The sequence below is a fragment of the Lynx rufus genome, unplaced genomic scaffold (genome assembly GCF_022079265.1).
Source record: "Lynx rufus isolate CCGP_SWC_20201006 ecotype Redwood Valley unplaced genomic scaffold, mLynRuf1.p SCAF_5, whole genome shotgun sequence".
In the NCBI taxonomy this organism is placed as follows: Eukaryota; Metazoa; Chordata; class Mammalia; order Carnivora; family Felidae; genus Lynx; species Lynx rufus.
The window spans coordinates 50,612,026-50,635,950 of record NW_025814867.1 but is presented as its reverse complement, the minus strand read 5'-3'; the positions used below and the strand labels follow the sequence as shown (position 1 = coordinate 50,635,950).

Here is a 23,925-nt window from a genome sequence, read left to right as displayed (position 1 = left end):
CTGCATCAGTAGAAAATGCATGCAGTACAGATGCCAAATTTTCAACATACACCACTTTTCCTTATCAAACCATTGTTTCCTATTATGAGAAAGCAGTTATGAGTCATGTATGTGTGATAATAGTGATGGTGGGCTGTATTAGGCAATACACAAAGAATTAAACAGATGTAGTTCCTGGCTTCTAGGGGCTTCAAGAGAGAAATAACTAACAAAACATAAAACCAAAGAGTCGGTACATCTGCCTATCCAAACTTATCAGTGGCAAATACATCCTGGGAATGAGAGGACAAAGAGTAGGCATGCAGCATGATGGGAGAGGAGGTAACTGGTGTCCAGGAATGGCAGCATTCATTATGGGACATAAGGTAGTTACTGGTGCTCAGGAATGGAAAAAGGTCAGGAAAAATTAAGAGGCTCTACTGCACCAATCCAAGATAGCTTTCTCGAAGAGAAAGAATTTTAGGAACAGTTAAATAATAGGAAATAATGCCAGTAAGAAAAAGGTTGTGTGGAAGAACAAGAAAAGAGTTCTTCAAGCACTGTGCTTTCTGCAAGAGTGCAGACAGGGAAGGACAGGAGCAGTGCAAATAGGTGGAAATGGAAATCTTTCAAACAGGGGTACATAACAGATGAGGGAATGTGAACCAGGATATAATAGGCAATGTGAGAGATGTCAGGCCATGAACTGAGGAAGCCCAGAGTCTCAGAGCCTCAAATAAGAGTGCAAATTTAGAGTATTGAGCAGATGGTGATAAAGGGTCAAAGCAGTAAATACAGGATGTGAGAAGACTGAGCAAGAGAGACAATGCTAGAGATTCAGAGGTAGAGAGAGGCTTTGTAAAAGCAGAGTGAAAAATCCTGGCAGCTGAAAACCCTGTCTGGCCTAAGGGCATCCCCACTGAGGGACAGCCAGAAAAGATTGAGTATGGGAGACAGCCACCGTGCAGGATTTAAATTTGGCTAAATACATCATGTGGGTAACTCAATCAGTACTGACTTACCCAAGATATAACCCTATCTGATGAAATCGGGAACAAAAATCTTGTAAAAAGATTGATGATTTTTCTACAAAGGGAAGAATGAACTTGAACTACTGAAGTATTAACAATTCTGTTTCCACGTGCTTCACCAATAAACACAACACCACACATACCATTGTAAGAATCCAGATACAAAACTAATTTAAAATTTTGACAAGAACACCCATTCTCATAATTTAGATGCTTTATAAAATCGTTTTCCTCCTACTCAACAAATATCTCAACATACCAATTAGATAACAAATATTGGAGAATGTTGTCTTATGTATAGAGCACCAACACCCACACTAAGTCAGAAAGAATACCCCACAGTGTATAGTCTTCTATGTATACTGCAAATACAAAAAAAAAAAAAAGTAAACAGGGCCTATGATGTAAATGATAATAAACAGAGCTGTAATGAAAACCAAAACTATTTTTTAAAACGTTCCTGAACAAAATAGAAATTAGTAAGAACATGACGTTTGTTAGATAAATAGTTCTTGGGATTATGCATTTGGAAGCTCAGTAAAGAATATAACCGTTTCAGATAATTTCTCTGTATTTACAAATTGTTTGAAACCAAGAAAAGAAATGCGACAAAAACAAAAACATCTTCAGTAGACATATTAACCACTGGGCTCTGTGCTGGGGATAAGATGAAGAAAGGTTAGTGTCAGTAAGAAGAGAGAAGCAAACCCAGTGGTACAGTGTGAAGTGTGGCACAATGGTGCTCTGAGTACCAGAGGCAGAGGGCCTACCTCTGCTGGAAAAAGGGTCAGGAAAGGGGATCATGGGGGTATTCTAGAATAGATGAAATGGGAGCCAAGTCTGGCTGGTCATCAAGCAAGACAATGGGAGGCAAGACATCACATGCAGAGTGACTGACATGTGTAGAAGCCAACCAAACAAGGCACGAGAGACCCAAGGGCGTGCAGTACATACAGTTCATGTGGGAGGTCAGGGTTTATGTGCGTGTGAGAGGGATGATAAGAGATAAGACTGGACTGGATAGTTTGGCTGGGCTAGATAATGAAGAGCTTTGTATACTGGGTTAAGAGGTCAGGACTTGATTCTGTGGGCAATAGGACTCACTGGTGGATTTTTAACAAAGTTCAGACTTGCCTTTTAAAAAGCCACTGCAACAGTGGTGGTATGAAGGACTGATTTGTTTATCTTTGGTAGGGGAGGGTGGGGAAGGGTGAGGGGGAAGGGTGGAGACAGGCACTTACTTGCTAAATACTTATTAGCATGTTTATTATTAATATTTATTATTCTATGCTTAACCATCTGTAACTACTAGAACTGCACATGAGACAAACGATGACTGACAACTAAGGAGGCAACAATAGGGGTGATTTGAAAGGTATTTAAGAGTTAGACTCTAACTACATAAAATAAGATTACATGTGAGGCTGAAGGGAACGTAGAGTCTAGGATGTGTCCCAAGTTTCTGATCTAGACGACTGGATAAGGTGCCATTACATGAGACAGGAACTGCAGGAGGTAGAACACATTTAAGTGGGAAGATGATGCAAATAAAATATAGAACTCAGATTTTAGTAAAGGTCAATTAAAAATGAGTTTTCTGGGCCTACTCAGTACAGTTTTAATCAGATGGGTTAGATTTCCAAAATTTGGCTTCTATCCTCTAAGCATTAACTGGTTTCTACAAGGATAAACCTATGATCCCAAACTAACACTTGCCCTAATCAGTTAACTAGACACACTTAATAGGTCGTCTAATAATTTTATTACTATGATGTAGTCTTCTGCTACAGATTTGAGACAGGCATGAGAGATGCGACATGTTTGTTGCTGCTGAAGAAATTTCACAGACACACAAAATATAGCTGGCTTTTGATACCTGGCTTTGATGTTTCCAGGACTTATTTAGCAATGCTGGAATATTTAGAAGCTTGCATATCCCTTCAAATATGTTACAAGGTGATGAGAATCAAAGCCATGGAATATATAATACCAACATATTATGTGATAGTGGTGTAGTTATTAAACTTCAGAGGACTATGCATTCTAACTTTATGCTTCGGAAACATAGTAAACCATCATTTATTCTGTTACTAATTAAGATTTTTGCTAACACTGACTCAAATAAATAACACAGAGTTACTGAGGCAATAAAAATTATCTATAAATTCTTACATACATACCAACATCTTTCAATATTTACCAGAGGTTAGAATTCTATACTTAACTTCTACACTACAACATGGGTCTTGGTAACAACTGGATTTTCCCCCTTTATATCCAGGAGTAGCTACAGGCACAGACATATCTACAAATCAAAATTGGAAGTTTATATTATGATGCATACGACCCTCAGTAGTTATGGGCAGGCTAAGAATCAAATGTTGACAATTCAATCTATCCACTTCTAAGGAGACCCTCACCTCATCAAGACAGGATTGCTGAGGCTTAGCTCACTCCATAAAACAATTAACATCAAACTTGGGTCATGGATTTATCTTATGGTTCTAAGTACTTCAAATGATTTTTGGGTAAAAATATCCTCACTTTAAGATGATTCACAATGAGTTTCTGGGAATCAATTTTTAAAAAGGTGATCATTGTAAAGCAAAATCCTGACTGTATGTGCTGCTCCCTTGTTACCTCCTGAAGTATCTTGGAAGCAGGTGAATGAGATGGCACAAAATTAGTGAATGGATGCTGTCTAGAATCACTCTGATCTGTGTGCTTAAACCCCATGTCTGATTTACAAATTGTTAAGACATCTACCTATGGTCTTAAAGTCATTCTAGAATGAACACACTGAAATAAAAATGAGAGGATAAATAAGAGGAGAGAAAAGGCAGGCAGGTAGATTTCCTACATGAAAGAATACTATTTTTAAGCTTTTGGAATTCTGTATTCTCCAAAAGTAGGTGGGTAACTAAACCAACACATAACACAAGTTTATTCTCAAAAACCTTTGTATTAAGACACACTTGAGTACACCTAAGTGTTTCCTAAACCTTTAAAAAATACCATACACCCCTGTGCCCTATGCAACCACTAAAAGCAAATACAATATTCACTTGAGGAAAAGAACTTACTAAATTAAATTAAGTTTTTTGCTTGTTTTTATTACAAAACTACTAGATCAAAGGAAAGAACACAAAAGAACTTTCTAAGAAGACATGGATAAGCCTAAAATCTTTCATAAATAAAATTACACTTATGAGATCAGAAGATCTCACTGCTATCTATTTACAGAGGCATGGGATTAAATTTTGCACTCTGAAGACATCAGAAATGTCATACAGCCTTAACTTTTATCCAAGTTCAGTCACATGTCCTGAGGCTCCTAGAAGGTAACTTAAGTGAGACATACTTGTCAACCATGGCCTGAAGAGGAAATGAAACTTAATTTCTATAAGAACAGCTGGGATAGACAGCATATAACAGACTTTTTTTTTTAATGTGTATCATATCGTACACTGCCTTAAATTATGAAGTTACGGCTTTTAATGAAGAGGAGTAAATATCCCATTTGTTAAATGAAATATTTTTAAAACTGTGAAGTTTCTATCTTACCTCAAAGTAGACAATAAAAATTGTTTGCCATGTACTCAAGGCACATGATTGATTAATTTTATGGATACTGATTAATTTTATGGATATAGAATTTGACAGCATTGAAAGAGGGCTGAAATATATTTGTTTATATAACTTTTCTACTTAATTACAAAATCAACTGTATGTAAGTGCTAAAATTGCTTTAAAAATTACTTTCAAATAACCTCAAACAATTCAGAACTCATTTACACGTAAATGAAATAATTATAAAAATTATAAAATATATCCTCTAATAACCACCAGTAAGATACAATCTATTAGCTTAATTTATTTACAGATTGACTTTTAAAATTACAAATTCCTTTAAAAAAGGTTTTTATTCAGAATTTTCTCATTTTAGCCTTGTCTTTTTGCCTGGTTAGTGCAGATTAACTGATAAATGAGCAAATTAAAAATATACACTTTGATGGCTTATTATGAGAGGTCTTAAGACTAGAGATTTGAATGTAGGCAAACTAACCATATAGAGAATTCATCACTTTCTGAGTTTTTTAAAGTAAATTTCTCAAAGGGGGGAAAACAAAAGACTCCCTACAGAAAACATATTAAGAGATACTTTTTTAATTATCTAAGTTTCATAAACTATGATCACAAAACCTTTCAAAAGGATCTTTAATCAGTAACTCTTTTGAGGGGAGAGGGATTCTACAAAACCAAGCTTCTCTGATAGATTCAATTTTATCAATAGACAGCCTAAATTATTTTCTGATGTGTGGCAGCATTTGGACAATCGAAACATCAGAAAGTAAGCAAACAAAGTTCCTTCTGTTTCACATATTCTACCCCCATTCAAGGAGGTCTTTCTTTTATTACCTCAGAAAGCAAATCTAGTATTTCTGCTGCATTTATTTTTATTCTCTCAATGCCTGGAAGTGAAAGAGCGAAGCCAGGTGACAGTCAGAAACCAAAAACCAACCGCAACAGGAAATATTTAGAGTATTTTGTACCATTTGCCCTCTCCACGCCCTGATCAGCTGCAGGAGCTGTGAAGATCACAGGGTGCAGGCAAGATTCTGAAAGCACACACACTACTACAAGCAAAATCACCCTTGGGCCCCTACCGCTGCCGTTCTTGCCCTGACTATTCAGTGCTGGTAAAAATTTCAAGCAAAGAAGGTCACCTAAACTCTATGGCTATATGTCAAATGAGAAGAGGCAGTTTAAAAATCTCTTAATCCAAAAAGGAAAGAAGGTAACGTAACAAAGAGAAATTCCTGTAAGTATGGCCCAAACATATTCTCCAGTCATAAGAGAAGTGCTATGTTCAAGTAAGACTATTCACAAACCCTTCCTTTTGCCCAGAAGCAATAGTGCCCAAATAAAGGACATCCATTTGCATAAAGAATACAAATTTCCTGAACTCTTTCTCAAATAACTTAGTCATGGGAGATTCTAATACACTCCTGACACATTTTGTGGCACACATACTGGCAAATCACTGGTTTCTGTAGAATGTGAAAGGGAACAGTCATTAGCATTCTCACTGTCATAAGAGCTTACCCTTTCATCGTGATGACCATGCAAAGGTTCTTTACTGGCCAAGTGGGTGTTGCCAGTAAGTAAACAGCACATAGGAGAGAGATCAAGGAGACAGACACATTTCGTTGTGTGGACACAGCAAATAGGAATGCTTAGTTAACTCCCTTCTACGCTTGTCTTAGCAACAGGTTAGGTCAGCAATAGGTTAGGTCAGCAAGGAAAATTTTAAGTTTCACAACTAAAAGTATTAATATCATCAACTTCTAAAATTTAACTTAGTGATCACAGAATTGGTTATAGTTAGCACAAGACTGCTATATTGTATTTCTGCACAAATCAAATATAAACCTTATTTATAAACTACCAAGTTGAATGGAATTTATTTTACATAAAATCCTTTTTTTACCCCCTGCCAGACTTCAGGATGTATTTCAGAACTTACCCATTGCCATTTTAAATTCCCCTATTAACAAGGAATTTATATTAGAATTTCAAGGCTTTTAGTTCATGTATCAGGGACTGGGCTGGATTAGGTTTAACACTTGCAGGGATATTTTTTTAATGTTTAATTTTGAGAGAGAGACAGAGAAAGAGAGAGACAGAGCACGAGCAGGGGAGTAGCAGAGAGACAGAGAGGGACACACAGAACCCAAAGCAGGCTCCAGGCTCTGAGCTGTCATCACAGAGCCCAATGCGAGGATCGAACTCATGAACTGTGAGATCATGACCTGAGCCTAAGTCAGCAGCAGTCAGTGGCTTAACAGACTGAGCCACCCAGGTGACCCCTTTTTTTTTCTTAATTTTTTTTTTTTAACTTACAGGGATTTTAAATAGAGGCAAGTCTGTGCATAGTAATTCCTAGACTCTAGAAAGCAATACCATAGATAACCTATAAATATAATACATCTGATTTTGTTAAAAAAGTTCCTCATACCTAAAAGGTACTTGTTTGCTCCTAGAAATGGTGAACTTTAGAACTTAAGTATTTTATTCCTTTATACAGTTTGTGTTTATGGTGTCACAAAGTTCAGTTCAACCCAAGATCTTAAGCTATTACCTAAAAATTTCAAACCCAGAATGAAACAGAACATGGCTCAACCCTCAGCACTCTTGTGTCTTCCAAAGATACAAAATCACTCATGTTCACTTCACTTTAGTTTAAAACTCCCAGATATATTTTAAAAGAGAAATCCAGCTGCTTTTATGAAGGGAATTTCTTGCAAAACTTAACAGTATCCAATTACCAGAAACAGCCTTATAAAGTTGTGCCAGAATAATCAAAAATCATCTTATAGCTCCAAGTATGTTTTTTCCTTTGTAAAAATATACACACGTACTTAAGTTTTCCTTCCACAAAAAAGGCAAGTGCAACTCTCAAACAGGACACCAGTAATTATTAAGGGTTGCCGATCTAGATTAAGAGGACATCAGGTACTAACTTAAGTGTGATCAAAATTATTACAATCAGATAAAGGATGTGGAATCTGGTGGTCTCAAATCAAAGGATAAGAAATAAAAGAGGTCATAGGAAAACAGTCATAATCTCAAATGGCTGGATTTTAGTAGCATCTCTTGCGTAGCCAAGTTTTGTACGGGCTCCATACTGTTTCACCCTTTAGAAAGAGCCCCCAAGCCTAATATAAAACTAAGGATCACTTAGATCAGAGATGCACAGACAAAATTTATGAATTTACTTGCTTCATAGTAGAATGCAAATCCAGAATCCAGAAATTCTAGTGTAAAAGTAAGAAAGAGATACAGGAACATAGCAGACTTCATCAAATTGCAGCTTTTTCATGTCCACATACGCAGAATGAAGTCTTAAATGTTGAATGGACCATTATTTTTTCCCACTTATTTATAATAAAAAATAAAAGCTTTAGAGTCAATGCAAGAAAATGCATACTGTATCATGCCAGATAACCTTATAAGCTATTTTCTTCAACTGTCTGACTTAAAAGTTATACATCTTTGGCTTTAGCAAGGTTCATTTTCATTACCATAAATAGTTCAGGAACAGACTGACCCCAACCTGCAGCCAGGTGACAGCTGCTTCAAAAAGTCTAATCTGCTTATTGACAAAAAAACAGAAAGGAAATAAATGGATGATTGCTATTGATTCCCATGATAGCTCTACACAGACCCAGTAACTCCTCTGGATTAGTATAGACAGAAGCCAATTAGTTTTATTTCATATGTAAATAGAGCATAAAGAGGTACAAAAAATAATTCATTGGATTGCTTTATCCTAAAGCAGAAGGCACACATTTTGAAAGTCACTTCAAACACAGTTCTTGCTTATGGAGCTCTCTCTTTCTCTTAGGCAGGAATTTTTAAAATAAATTCAAACTCATCCAGCTGTGTATATTCAAGAAATACCAAAAAGTCACAAGGCATAGTAAGTTTCAGCTGTTCTCCTCTCTCCAGTGTTATCAATAACACATAATGAGTTAGTTCCTATATCATCACAGCTGTGCAGGCCAGAGCTAACTTGGCTAAATTAACTATTCTAGTATAGTTCAGTCAGGAGCTTGCTCTACTTTAGATAATGCACTCTTCAAGTCAAATAAAAAATAGGAGCATATGCTCTCTATTATCATTAATATGCAGTCCTTTCTGTCTTTTTTCACAGAGTTCCTGTGAAATCATCTAATGGTATTGTCCCTTGGACAGATTAAAGAAAAACACAAAAAACTCCTAAGAGCAATCAAAATCACTCAAAACTAAGGCTGTAACAACACTCTATGCTTAAACCATAACTAGTAAAACTCCCTCTCGTATCAATAAGCCTTAATTCCAAAAGAGGAGAAAACAACATTGGCCTCTGAGAAAAATTAACCATGGAGTCAGGGTTTGCAATTTTCTTCTTCACCCTCCCCCTTTCAGGAAATTCAGAATTCGAAATAATCACTGGTCATATTTTCATGTACAGATTACCTCCAAAATATATTCTGCAGAGTGCCTTTTCTTTATGGGTGATAATAACTGGAAGACTATTCTGTATTCTGGCACACTTTAAAATGAATGTAAAATGAAAAACAATGGTGATCTCAGTTGCTAAAGGGAGATTTGCACATCCTCCACAATTTCAATTATCCACAACAGTATTCCACACAGTTTGTAAAGCTCTTTCAAAATTGCTTAGTCCTGCCATTTAGTATCATTTTCTACTAAGGATGAGTGCCTAAGCTGTCAGAGACTATGTTTTCTTAATCTAAAACACAACATTCAATGTTGTTTTCTTAACTGTGTATTTGGAATCTGGAAATTCTCCAAAGCCCATCCCGTGTACAAAAGAAGCCTTGGCATCTAAATATGGGGAGTTCATACATACAACTACTTTCAGTTGATGTCAGCAATAAACATCTAGAGATATATAAAAGCAGAGTGAAAAAGCGAAGTGGGATTGTATCATAATTTGGGATAAAGACAAAACTCGAAAAGAATAATTAAAATAATTTCACTATAATAAACCAAGTAAGCATTTACTATTGAAATCCTCTTTTTAAAACATTTTTAGCATCTAGACATCTTGACTAAAGAGTTGGAAGAGACCTGTGAACTTATCTGGCTCAACTTCCTTTCCAATTTCATTCTTGAGAATAAAATAAATACTGTACATCTAATTTGGATTAAATTAGATGTTAAATCCAATCCATTTGCAAAACAAAGAATTTCATCTGCAGTTTTGAGACTACAAACTTTTGTCTCTGCTAGAGACCCAGAACTACGAACTCTTCCCAAGTTCCATACATACAATGAAGTATCTCACGGATATAGCATATAATAATGATCTACCAAGTCATATAAACTGCTGAAAATAAGTGGGAAAAACAACTGCCATTCATTGTTTCTGCATCCGAAGACTGCTAGGCCAGACTTGGACATATACACAGCTGAACACACACTTCCTGGTTATGTGCAATCTGTACAGATAGACCAGCTTTACAGGCCTGACCACAGAGATTAATAGCTTTAGCCAAATAATGTGGTAACCATGTGAACCTGGGCTGCTCCAGCTTGTTTGTGAATCTCTCAGCAAGGCTCAACATGCCGTTATCTGCATCTTGTTGCCAGGAAACACAACATCGCTTCGGAATACAAGGAAAACCAGGTTGCAATGACCACAGGTCAACTTCCCAAAAGCCTAATTTTTGACACTTAGCTATCTACAATCTTATATTTCTTACTGTTGTCTATGGAGAACTTCACTTTACTAGTAATTAACTGTTAATACTTTTTTGCTATTTTTATCAGAGCAGGACCACTTACTACCATTAACAATGTAGCAGCAGAATTAGTAATTACAATAATTCACTGACACTTTTGCTCTTAAGTGTCAAATAAATATTAGTTTACTTCATTAAAACAGATTTGGAAATCAAGCACTCACTGCAACTACTTTGTAAATTATCCAACACTGTATGCCTATAGGCCTATAGCTTTATCTAATTTTTCGGCCAAGTAATTTTACCAGAGAATAAAATACCTGATCTAAGAGAGTTCTTGGATTTTCTGAGATCAAAATACCTGTCTTGCTTTGCTCATGGTAACAGAATGTAATGCGTTGGACAATAGTCCTGCTAGTTTCTTCCTGACCAATTCAAACAGATAGAAACTTAATGTACCAAGATGCTGAAGTACTCAGCAGACTGGAAATTTGCTTCATAAGAGTGAAGTGGGAGGCCACTGTTCTGCACTTTTGCAATCTGGAGATGGAAGGATTACAGTGGCTTTGAGAATATGTAAAATTAATTACCCTTGACATACCAATTAGAATTGCTAGCTCATGGGCAACAGAGATTTTGGACAATACCTTATTAAAAAAAGATTTTTAAGATAAAATAGAAAACATTTTTCTCTCTTCCAATGCTGGCTTAAAAAAAAAAAAAAGAAGAAAGTTAAATGTACTTAGCTTTATTGCAGGATCTAAGAATTTTGCTACCCAAGCAAGATAGAATCTTGAAAACCTAGTATTAATAAATGTATTGTCTTGATAACATCTTGATTTTCCTGATCAGGAAAGCTACATTCTTAGTATTATCTTACTTTTATCCCAAGGGGCTTCTATATAACAATGCCTTAAACTTGGGCCTTATATTGTTTCTCATTTTATCCCATGCATCCCTTTTGAAACAAATGATGCAAAGTTCTAGTCTCATGATAATTAAGTTGCTAAAAAGACACACAGATCTGTGTACTATACAACTTACATAATGCAATATCAAAAGAAAACCACTTACCTAATACTAAAAGGGAACAAATTAAAAAACAAAACCAAAAACCTGGTTTCTTCAATACCAACAATGCCCTGGCACTATGTTAGAACACAGAAGGTTAACATCAAGACTAACAAAATTAGACAACTTGGAAACGTTTACTGACACCATTTGATTGCTGGCTCTCCAGACACTTGGGTTAGTGTAACCCAACTTATCTGTGAAAAAAGATGACTCTTAAAGTTTTCTCTCAGACTTGTGGGTTAGGATTCTCAGCATATTTTTCCTTTCTATGGGTCATGCCTCTCAGTACTGTATCAGGCCATTCATTATCTGTGAAGCTGTCAGGTTGCCCTCATTGTCTCCCAAGTCAGGTAGCATGGACAGATGTGTTCTTCTCCCCTCATAGAATTTTAATCCTTTCTCTTGGTCATAGACAAATAGCTAGTAACATCATATACTTTAACTCCTATACTACAGGAGAAACAAATTTGAAATGTAAAGATTAATGCTTACACATGGCAACTACCATTTCTTTCAATTTATATTCAATTAAGTAAGAATTCAGATGTGGAAATTTCAGTTCCCTATCTGAATTTGCACTAAAAGAACTGAATTATTTACATACATGTCTTGCATACAAAAACTTGAGGATAACTGTTTTTTATGTAAATGGTAAATCAACATATCTATTAACATAAAATTTCCCTGTAAATCAACATATCTATTAACATAAAATTTCCCTTCAACTCACTGCTCAGGTCTAAGAAAACAGCCTGAATTGTAGAACAATTTTCTCTACAAGGTAAACAGAATAATAAACTTAAAGGTAGAAAGACTTAAGGAAACTTAAAAAAGAAAAAAAAATTAATGTTTGGGCATGATTCAGAAGTTTGGGAAGAAGCTCACAGAAAAACCGTATCATTCAAAATGGAAAGAGGGACACAGATATCTCCAAATGATACTATTTTCCTCTAAAAAACTAGCAGCTACTCAACATGCAAAACTTTAAAATTAGATAAATTTGGTATTCATTATTTGTGCTACAGTAAGATTAACCTTGGATTTTCTTTCAAAAGCAAGCTCTTTTGTGTGATTAAAACAGTATCTGATTCACAACATTCAATGTATATGCAACTTCTCTGGCACACACATACTGTACAGAGTGACATATGGATTGTTCAAATCATAAAACTTCATAATCTGGTTAGGTGAATACTCTGCATTAAACCAACATGAAAAACCAGGTTAGCATACAGCTGAAAGAGTAACAGTAAAGAAAAGAATAAAACCTGTTAGGTTACTACTGAAAGAAACTACCCTACTAATAAGCATTTAGCCTCTTGACCTTCTCTATAGGATTTAACAATAGTTTTAAAGTAGTTATAAATACATACCCATACTTCATTCTCATTCTATCATTCTCTGGGTTACAGTAAAATCTTTCCAAGTGCTCCTGGGAATCAGTGGATACACTCTGCCACTTTTGAGTAGTTGTCCTCTTGATCTGCCAATGATATGGCAAGACCGTGTGGTGCTTCAAACAATCCCTGCCATAAATACAAGTGCCTTGCAAAAAGTCCATGCAAATTTCAATTCCATTCTCTTGGTGAGTGTGGTACTGTAGCTGGTTCACCAGCTCAAACACAAGGTCAAGGGAAGCCTCTTCACTTTTGTCCTGAAAAAGCTCGGTACTCAACTTATCACTGGTGTCCAAAATGTACTGGATTGTAAAATTGTTGTCTTGGAAAACCCCTGGAATGTAATCCATGACTTTGTCTATGCAGTCAGGACTAGTAGGAACATCACTTGAAACGGGGTGCAAAAGGTCAGTCTGGAAGTGCCCTGCTGTAGAATCTGCCACCGTCCCACTGATAGCTTCCGGTGGAAAGCTGTGATCCTGGATTGGAACCACTTGTTCTGGAGTATCAGTGGAAGGATGAGCTTCTGGTATTTGGCCCCCAACATTTGTCCCATCAGGAATCAGGACAGACATACTGTTTTCCGCTGGTGGACATGATGGATTGATTTCCAGGGGTTTTTTCACAATAGGTTCATGTAAGCTGCTCTCATCTGCACTCTGGTTTCTAGATCTAAAAACGCCGTCAAGTGAGCCAGATTCTAGCAAAGTATTTAAAATTGGCCTCAAAGACCTCAGGGTTCCGGTTCCCAATCTCTTCTGTTCCTTTTTCTTAAAACAAGTCTTCAATGGAGTGATCTTCTCAGAGAGTCTCATTTGGCATGAAAAGTCATCAGGAGGAGAGGGAGGCTGCACTACACAGTCTGGCTCAGGTTCGGTGGTTTCCATTTCCATGGTGTGGATGAGCTCCAATTGCTCCTCAGAGTCTAAAAATCCTACCAGGAAAGGAAAGAAGATGATCATTTGCAAGCTGACAACAACTGGATCCCATTCATTCATCAAAATGTTTTGTTTTAGTCTGTGACTAAGTCCCTGAAGTCACTCCTCTTATACCATATTTCATCTTTATGGGTCAATTTTAAATTTTAATGAGAAATTAAGGTTCCAAAGCAGCCAAGGCTATTCAAAAGCCCATAGCAGGTAAAGGTAAAGAGATAGTATCTTCTAATAGACTCTTGACATTTATTTGTGGACAATATATGATTGGTAATTCTGCTGGAGTATCAGTTTTTACTGTAAGTCTAGGGTGGGGTTGGGGGCTGAGGTGTAGAAATAAGTGTGGCTAACTGATGACAGCAGGGAAACCACAACTTCTCTGGTTTGTGGTTCTCTTCACAGTTGTTTATCACCTATCTCACGAGGTGACAAAACGGTTTCTTTGTAAAAAAAAAAAAAAAAATTTCACCAAATTAAAGATTAACTTCAAAGTTAAATAGTGAGTGAATTTAAAGCATGAGGATCTACCCAGGAAACAGGGGCTGTCAATGGAAATGTTATGTGGGAGAAAGCCAGGAGCATGTTGAAGCACTTCTAAGTTCAAATATATTCCTGAAGGATGTTAAGGGTCTACTTTTACAATTCCCAAAACATTACCACTATTGGAGAAGGAATGCCAGTTGCTTGTTTAGCAACAGAAGCTACATCAGCAGCAACCACTATAGGCTGTTTTAGAGACCAAACACAACTTCTTAATTGCAAAAGGGCCTCCTTGTCCTTGTCTTCAGAAATGACACATACATGACTTTATCTATTAAAGCAAATGAAGCCATATTATAGAAAAATAATGCAAGAATATAAAACACACACACACACACCCCAAATGTCAGCTTCCTAATGAGCTACTCAAACCACAAAGGTGCTCTCTTCAAAGAATCAGACCCCTTGAAAAAAACTAGAACTTAAAGTCAAAAGCAAAGCAAACTCTGTAAAATGACAAATATCATCGTCTCCTCCTTAGCACTGTAGGAGGTGGAAAAGAGCTGGTGATAAGCAATTAATCTTCTCTCTCTCTCTCTCTCTCTCGTTATTATTCTCTCTCTAAAAGAAAAAGAGATCATTGATGCAAGGGTCCGTGGCTTCATCAAATACTCATCCCAGGTGACCAGTACTATGCCTAGCACAATGCACACAGGTGCTCCATAATATTTTTTAACTGAATAACTGAAGAAAAAGCACCTGTTAAAAATCTAGTTCTGTTAGCCTTTATAGGTCAACAATAACAAAATTATAAAACTGAGTCCCCAGAAAAATGAATATTAAAGATCTAACTGAAAACATTCATAAATCTATGTATAAAAAGTTCATAATGATCAAACTCAAAGCACAGTACAGCTAACCCTTGAACAAGGCGGGTGGGAGGAAGAGGCGGTTCATGGAACCCACCCCTGGAAAAATCCATCCATAACTTTTTGAGTCCCGAACTTAACTACTAGCAGCCTGCCGTTAACCAATAACAAACAGCCGATTAACACAAATTTTGTGTTACATGTGTTATTGTACTGTATTCTCACAACAAAGTAAGCTACAGGAAAGGTTGAGAAAATCACAAAGAAGAGAAAACACATTTACAGTAGTACACAAAATCCACATATAGGTGGACCCGGAAAGTTCCAACTTGTTTTTTAGCGTTCAACTGTATAGAGCCAGGTGTTAGGGCACACGGTAAGTACAAAAGGAAAAGGCAGAAAAAGAGTTCGGTGTGAGCTGGCATTGTTAGGGAAGGAGGGACTTGACATAAGACATAAATCAACTGGAAAGCCGCCAAGCCAGGCGTTATTATTCATCACTCGGCGCTCTTGCCTCAAGGCACAATTGGCACAGATTGTGGTATTCCCTCTCCACCCCACTAAACCCGCCTGTGCCTTCCCCTCGCGTGCGTGCGCGCGCGCACACATACACGCGCGCGTACGTACACACACACACACACACACACACACACACACACACACACACACACGCCACTCCTACCACATCCACCCAAGGCAAAACAGACACTGAACCAATTTTATTTATAGAGGTGTACACACACACACGGTAACTTTTCCTGTTATTGCCCTCCGTCAAACTGGGAAATAAAACTGAGGAAGAGGCGGAGAACTGAAGTGGCTGGAGTGGGGAAGTCACTAGAACCCAGTTCCTCAATTAGTTTGCATAACAGAAAAATAAAGATTGGAAGGACACTTCCTCCGGTCCCCCCTCTGCAGGCGACCTACCGCTCCACCCCTCACCTCGTGATCTCACTCCCGGCCCCCGGCGCAGTGCACCGAAACAGCCCGCTGCAAACTCAGGACTCTTCCCCCGCGCAGCCCCTGCGCGACACCCGGACGCCGAGCCCGGGTCCGAGAGACGCCTCCTGCCGGCCGCGGCGGTTTCCGCAGCTCCGCCCCCGGGGCCGCGCCAACTCCGCGCAGCGCGACCGAGGCGCCGCCCGGCTCGGCCAATTCCGGGCGTTCCGGAGCATCGCACCCTCGCCTTCCCCGCGGCAGGCTCCGGAGCGCCCCCAAAACCTCCCCGCAGCCTCGTCCCAACCAGCGACCCCCGCCCAGGCTTCCCCCCATCCCAGAAGCCCCCCAGGGCGCCGTCCACACTTAATTGCTTGCTCGCCTCCTCAAGCGACCTTCCTGCGAGGATCGTCCTGCGAGTCTCGGAGGCTCGCAGAAATGAGCCGAGAAGCGCGGGGGGAAGGCGGTCGGCGCTTCTCGAGGTGGCGGGGAGGAAGGCGAGGACTCCTGTGCCTTCAAAGTTGATCTGAAAACAGCCTGCAAACTTCTGGGCTGCCGCCGGAACGCGGGTCTGCCGAAAGGCTCCCCGCAGCTGCCGTGCCCTGCCCCTCAATCTGCGAAGTGCTTCTCCTCACTTCGCCTCAGAGCGCTCGGGGTCCGCCCGGCGGGGGAGGCCGCATAGACGTGCCCCCGCGCCCACCCAGACCAAGTGGGACTGGGGAGACGCCGGCGACCCTGACTAAACCCTTCAGTGTCTTCCTCAGATTTATACACCTGCCCGAGGCCGTAAGTGATTAAGAAGTGTACACCAATCCCATCCCGGTACTGACGGGATCCGAGTGAATTTGGTAGAAAAAGGCACAGTCTAACCATCAATCACCCCTAGATCCGTGAGAGGCTGCGAAGCCGGAGACCCCCGTCCTCGCCCACCATCCCAGCTAAGGTTTCTCGTCGGCTCCTCAGAGCCCACCCGGAGCCCTTTACCTGATCGCGCTGAGAGAACGGACCGCAGCAGCCGAGTCGCCTCACCGCCGGCTCGCCGGCAGCGTCCGCGCGGGAGGATCGGCGCGCAGGGCAGGCTTAGGCGTCTAAGGGTCGCAGGCCGGAGACGCGACAAGCAGCGCACTGGCCATTCCGCCACCGGGAGTGCAGAAAGCCGCAACCGCACTCCCGATCCAGCTCGCTCGCCTGTCACCCCGAGCTCTGCTTTAAAGTGGCTTCCGGTCGCCTCCTCTCTGCTGCCCCGTCGCGGAGGCGGAGCCTGGGCAGCGGGGGAGAGGGGTGGGGTGAGAGGGCCGGGCGCTCAGTGGGTGCCGGGAAGGAGGCCCGCCCCGCGTGCGCGTGCGCGCTCTCTGGCAGGGAGGCGCGCGAGGGGTGCCTGCGGCGGCCGCGTGCTCCCGCGAGGGGGCGTGTCCTTCCGCGGCCAGCTGGGTCCCCGAGGGTCCAGATCCACGCGCGGGCTGGAGAGCGCGCACGGCTGTGAAGAGGGTAGGTGTGCGCCCCGTGAGGCAGGCTCTACCTGACTACAGACACGTGAAGGGTCACGGTGTTCCGAGGAAACCCGAGCACCCGAGAGGATGTGAAACGAAACGAGCGGTTTCTGTACAGTAGGCTTTATGTGCCTCCTCGTAAGACGCCTCCTGCCCTTGACGCCGCTGGACCCCAAGAGGAGACAAACGGCTGCTACTGCCACTGTGGCCAGACGGGGTCGCCCTCCGCATACCTGACGGCCCGGCCCAGCAGCGCACCCCGGCCAGTAGCCTACCCGACGCGGTCGGTCGTGGGCACTCCTCCGTTTCACGGGAAACGTAGGCAGCGTAACAGAAGGGAAACCTACTTTTGGGGTTTTGACAGTAAGAGCGAGTGTATGTGCTTGAAAGCCCTTAAACACCGTAGTGAATAATTTATTCATTCAGCAAATGTTTGCTCAGTGTCTATTGTGTGTGTAACTAGGATTAGGCTACATACAGCCTTGATCAGCTCAGACGCCATGCCTGTCTTCGTGGAACTTGCAGAGTACCATACATTCATCTTTAGTATATACATTGCATGTGACTTCGCTATAGTTTCTGGACCATAAAATGGCTTGGATGGTAAGCCTCTTCCTCTATCGAACAGCCTTTCAGTGGTAGAGGAAGAAACACTACGTTCAATTCATGTAATCTCTACATATTGGAGGAGAAAGGCCCTTTTCTTTAACTGAAAGTTAGTTATGGCCATATGCCCAACAGCTGGCAGAGAGAAGGGACCACAGCTTGCAAAGCTGTGCTCTCTGCCTGAGATCTAAACTGACTGAATTCCATAATTCGGAGACTTTCTGGGTTGAAAAAGAAGTCAACTATGACCTTACAAAACATGAAAGCCTATCGAAACAGGAGCTAAGCAGCAGTAGTAATAGAAGTAACTGTTTCAAGCTTTCTTAAACTATTCTATACCAGACTGGGTGACACACCAGCAAAGAATGGATTAAGGGTAGTACCTCCCCAGCAGGTGTATTTCACATTGCATCAAGTCATGGCCATTCAACTAAGGTAGGATTGATATGGACAGAATTCAGAGGCTAATAGGTGAAATAGAATGCAAGTCTTTGCATCATGCTTACTAATGTGTCATTGGCCAAAGCAAGTCATATGACCAAACTCAGACTCTGTAGGAGGGGCCCATAAGAGGCCAGGAATATGAGAAGGTGTGGTTCATTTGGGGGGGGGTCACTTAGATTAAGGACAGACCACCTTAATCCAGGGATTAATAGTTAAACGTTACTTCCAGAGTGTAGCCCTTTGGAATTCCAATTTGAAGTCTTTCTTCCTCAGGCCCTGAACTCAAATCTTTCACCTTCCATTCCCTACCCACTTCCCCTGAGGCAGTTGAAAATTCTAGCTAGTTCTCAGCCTCTACTACTTTCAGAACATCAATCGCCCCAGAGAGAAAAATGGCACCAGGTTCTTGACTCACCACTGTTGGATCTAGGTTCCTCAGACTGTTAAAGGTTTACTACTCCAGAAGAGGTATTTTCCACAAGGTCCACCCCAAACGTGATCCCTGGAAGATAATGGGATAAAGAAGGTCCTCCTACAGAACAAAATCAGGAACTGACAGATTAAATGACCAAGGGCATAGATTTCTTGCTAGTTACCTAACAAGATACGTGATGTTGTGTGTACCAGTGCTCACTGTGTGTTTCCCATTTTCCCCTTTTCTGATGAGACTTTTACCACCATCCTGTACCTTGTCTATCCACCGTTACTTATTAGGAGTACGAGGCAACTAACTTTTCTTTAAAAGTTGGTTCCCAGAGCGTGAAGAGCCACACAATGGGAGTATTCCGTATCATTGGAACTTCTGGATCCTGGACTGTGAGCTCATTACAATAACTGGATGAAACTTTGAGATTGTTTCTCTTAGGGAGGGGATAAGTATATTCCTTATATGAGAAGAGGGTTAGCAGATACTAATGATTGCCCCTTCCTTATCAGAAAGAGCCTGATACTTTTTAGAGGAAGGGGGAGGGCTAGCAATGTGGCCAGCCAAAAAACTCATTTTCCTAGATTTCATACTCTTATGAGGGGCCATGGCATATAATTCCAGACACATGGTGAAGATTTCTAGAAAACCACTTCTTCCTTAACATATATAGACACGCCTTCCATTTCTTCTTTTCTTCTTTCTCCTATAACACAATGTAAGGATGGAGATGGAGCCTCATGACAAAAATGAAAGTGAACATGATGTGGGAAATATAAAGAAGAGATCCCCAAGATAAGGATTCTGGAGCAGAAAGGTAGGAATCTGAGTCATTCATGATATCTTGAAGCTGCAGCAACAGTCCTAGACTGGCTACCCCTGAACTCATTGTAACCCCAATTTGGTTAGAGTGTTTTCTGTTATGTGCAGCTAAACATGTTCTTAGCTAATACATAAACTATGATAAGTTACCTTCTAACTAGTCTTCTTGCTTGGAAGCTCTATCAATTAGATAGCAACATGACCTTATGTCAGAAATATAAGCTGTCACAAAGTAATACATCAACTCCTATAACATTCCCTGCCAGTTTCACAGGTATACCAAATTGTATAATTAAGAAATAGGTTTATTAAAGAAAAAATAGAAAGTAGAGAGGAGACAAGGATACCCATAGTTGAACCTTCTTAAGTCCTATTTTAACATTTTGCTGTGGTCTGTTTTATTCAAAGGTTTTTTTTTTTTCTATCATTATTATTGTATTTTCGTATTTTGTTTAACACTATAAATAGCTGTCCATGTTAACACAATCTTTTGAGCAAATAGCCATTTAATAGTCTGTAACTATAACAAGTTTTACTTTACTGGGTCCTTGTCATAGAACTTGTCAATTCACTTTTTTAAAAAAAAATCATTTATTCACTGAGTATCTACCACATTCAAGTCACTGGATTAAATATTGTAAGTAAACATACATGAATAAGTGGCTCCTCTCAAATATTCTTCAAAACTACAAAAGAAACCTATACATGCAACATATAGGGTATAGGTAGGTGTACACTTTTTATTTACATATGGCCCTATATATGGCCCTAAGACATTTAATTCTTTTTAAATATATTTACAGGATTGAAACGTTCTAATTCCTTTCTGTGTATTCCTTTTGTTGCTAATTTCTGTTACCCGTGTCCACTGGATTTGCCTTGGCATGGCTGATCAATTCAGTAGAGCACTTCCAATGAACAACTTATTCATCCAAAGCCAAGACTACTTACTGGAAATTTCAGGTGACCCAAGGCCTCCCATTTTTTCCCTCCCATTTTTATTAACATAAGACATGCTATAAAGTATAAGTAACAGTATCTGTTGCTTTCTGTTTTCACAATTATTAGTAATAGTTAATTCCCCAACATCCTTATGGTAGAAAGATAATCATTTCTGGTTACCACACCGAGAAGGAAACAGTGACTAATGTGACTCAGCACAGTGAAAGACTCGAGATTTGAAAACAGAGGCCTGAGCTCTTAGCAATGCTATACTGAGATTACATGGAGAACACAACCAACTTGCATAAATGGCAGACTGACAATTCCTTATCTGTGAGTGCTAAGTCCAGGCTATAATGTTTTCTGACTATGTATATAAAGACAACTTATTATTTAACTTAAATGAAATTCATATGTGAATGTATCTAATATAGTCAAAGTGAAAGAAAAGTCGAACTTCTTATCTAGACAAAAGAATTACTCTTGTTTTTAAACATACAATCTATTATTGAAAATTGTGTTTTGATGTTCTTATTATTGGGTCAGCCCCTGGAACTTACCTAACTTCCCTTTGAGGGGGTGCTGCACGCTTGGCATTCTAGAACAAGAAAAGTTTGGGGCTGAAATTTATTTGCGTCAAGTGGGTTTAAAAAAAATTTTTTTAACGTTTATTTATTTTTGAGACAGAGAATGAATGAGGGACAGTCAGAGTGAGGGAGACACAGAATCCGAAACAGGCTCCAGGCTCTGAGCTGTCAGCACAGAGCCCGACGCGGGGCTCGAACTCACGGGCCGCGAGATCATGACCTGAGCCGAAGTCGGACACTTAACCGACTGAGCCACCCAGGCGCCCCTCAGGTGGGTTTTAAATATGGTGTTGATGCACAAAGATTGGAAAATGCTGCTAGAGGATATGTCAGGGAAACTAAAGGTGTAGGGAATTTAATCAGCATGAGATAAGGGTGAATTAATTCAAAGCTCAGAGGTAGGTTGGTTTAGAGCCAGACATGAACATGCTTTGATAAATGTGAACTTAAGATTCATATTTTCATAAAGTGATAAAATATTAACCTTAAGGACTATTTCCAAATTTTAAAAATATTTCTCCTTTGTAATCTCTTTCTTGAGACTCACTTTTCTCCACCTCTGCTGAGGCAGTAAGGTACCTCTGTCTGGGAAAGGTGAAGATACAAGGCCTAGAGAAAATTAAGCATAAAACAGGAATAGCCTGAGTTCTAAAATGTTTATGCCAGATCACAAACTATTCTGTTTATCTAAGATTTGCATTTGTCAACTGCCTAATCATCTGCTCAACTGTTCTTCTTACAGGATGCATGACAATCAAGTGTGCTCTTCAATCCCCTTCAAGTTTTGGACCTGTTGTGTAATTCCTACAGCACATAATCAAAGTGCTATTTGATCTAACTGGTTTGGGGTCTATATACAATGATCCCCTTGGAGGAGTCCCCAGATGTTTTCCAAATCATTCATTCTGTTGATTCAGTACAATTTATTGGGTGTGTGTGTGCCAGGTACTAGTTATGCAATGATGACTAAGATAGTCCCTATTCTCTGTCAGCTTCTTATAGTAAAGTCTGTGAACTGACCACACAGATGACCTGCAGAAGTCTGCTGCAGATTCTCCTGCCCTATTCCAGACCTCCTGAACCCAAATCTCAGAGGCAAGGGATTCTGCGCTTTGAAGATGTTCCCTAGGTACTGTTGCTTTAGGAGTTCATAATCTTTTAAAACACTTGAGACAGTGGGAGATCGGGAGGGGACAGAGACTTGGGGGGAGGGGGAAGGTATGGCCAAATAGGAAAACAAACAAATACACTACGGTGTGGTAAGTGCTAAAATAGAGGTATACAGGCAAAGCGCTGAGAATATATGAGGAGGAGTTAAGCCTAACTGCATAATGTCAGAGGAGAGAATTGCCAACAGGAGATTTCTTAAAGTAGCTAGAATTATTATTCTTTAGCATGTTAAGAAACTCACTTGTCTACTTGGAGTACAACTAAAAAAACGCAATTACTTTTTGAAAATGAATTCCCAATTAAAGATGATCTTGAAAATCATGTTCAGAGATCCATCTGAGTTAACAGCATTTCTACTTGTAGGAGTTTATCTTAAGGATATAATTAGGGTGGGGCATCTGGGAGGCTCAGTTGGTTAAGTGTCCAACTCTTGATTTCTGCTTAGGTCATGATCTCACAGTTCATGAGATTGAGCCCTATGTCAGGCTCCATGCTGATAGTGCAAAGCCTGCTTGGGATTCTCTCTCTCTCTGTCTCTCTCTCCTCCTCCTCCTCCCCCCCCCCATGTGCACTCTCTGCTCCTCCCCCACGTGCGCGCTCTCAGAAAATAAATAAACTTTAGGGGGAAGGCAAAGGCTATAATTAGGGTATAAGCACAGGCTTGGTTACAAAGCTGTTCCCTGCAAATAAATCGTGCCCAAGTGCTCATTTTCATCAAGTCCCAGAATCAGTTCTCTGTGGGACAACTTTCCTGTCCCCACTCATACTATTGCGAGGCCATGATAGTTTCCTTTTCTGCTCTTCAGACTCTACAAAGCCAATACACAAGATTTTGTTTAGTAACAAAAATGGAATTTAGGAATTTAATTCATCAGGAGCCCTGGCTAGCCACATTGGGCAGTATCGTGTACACAATATCAGTTTTCGCGTTGATGTCTAAACTTCAAAAATGGTGATTTGGCACACTGGCACACTAGCCATTCATTGAGGAAAGATGGTTTTCATGCCTACCTGCCTTTTGTTTGGACTCTCCCACTAGGCAGATGTCTCCTGAACATAGGTTTTCAGTTTGGCCTATACATGAGAATTACTTGAGCCACTTTAAAAATGAACATCACTAGTCTCTACACAAGACCAGTCAAATCAGAATCTCTCAGGTGGGGCTTGTGCTTGTGAACAGGAACTATATTTATTTATTTTTTTCCTAATTCCCAGGAAAACACTTGACATAATCAGATAGTTATGACCCCAACTCATTCATTCGTTTGTTTATTCATTGCCAAACACTTGAGCATGTGTTCTAGGCACTTTTAAGTGCTAGGGACAGAGCAGAGAATAAAATGGTCAACTCTTATCAACATTCTAATGGGAAGAAACAGACAAGTAGTATCAGGTGATGATGAAAGCTCTAAAAATAAGACACGGTAAGGGTATACAACCACATAATTTATGAAATAAAAACACTTTGAGAATAATTATTTATAA

At 39.9% G+C, this 23,925-nt stretch overlaps 1 protein-coding gene across 1 annotated transcript in view; it reads right to left on the bottom strand.

Moving 5' to 3' along the window:
- TIPARP (TCDD inducible poly(ADP-ribose) polymerase) overlaps positions 1-17,151 on the bottom strand; it is a 30,485-nt gene extending 13,334 nt beyond the window's left edge. The window contains exons 1-2 of the mRNA XM_047098897.1: positions 16,940-17,151; positions 12,712-13,669 (exon numbers count right to left, since the gene is read on the bottom strand). Of these exons, the coding sequence (XP_046954853.1) occupies positions 12,712-13,628 (917 nt within the window). The 5' untranslated portion in view covers positions 13,629-13,669; positions 16,940-17,151. The remainder of the gene's footprint in view (positions 1-12,711; positions 13,670-16,939) is intronic.
- Between the last annotated feature and the right edge of the window lie 6,774 nt (positions 17,152-23,925).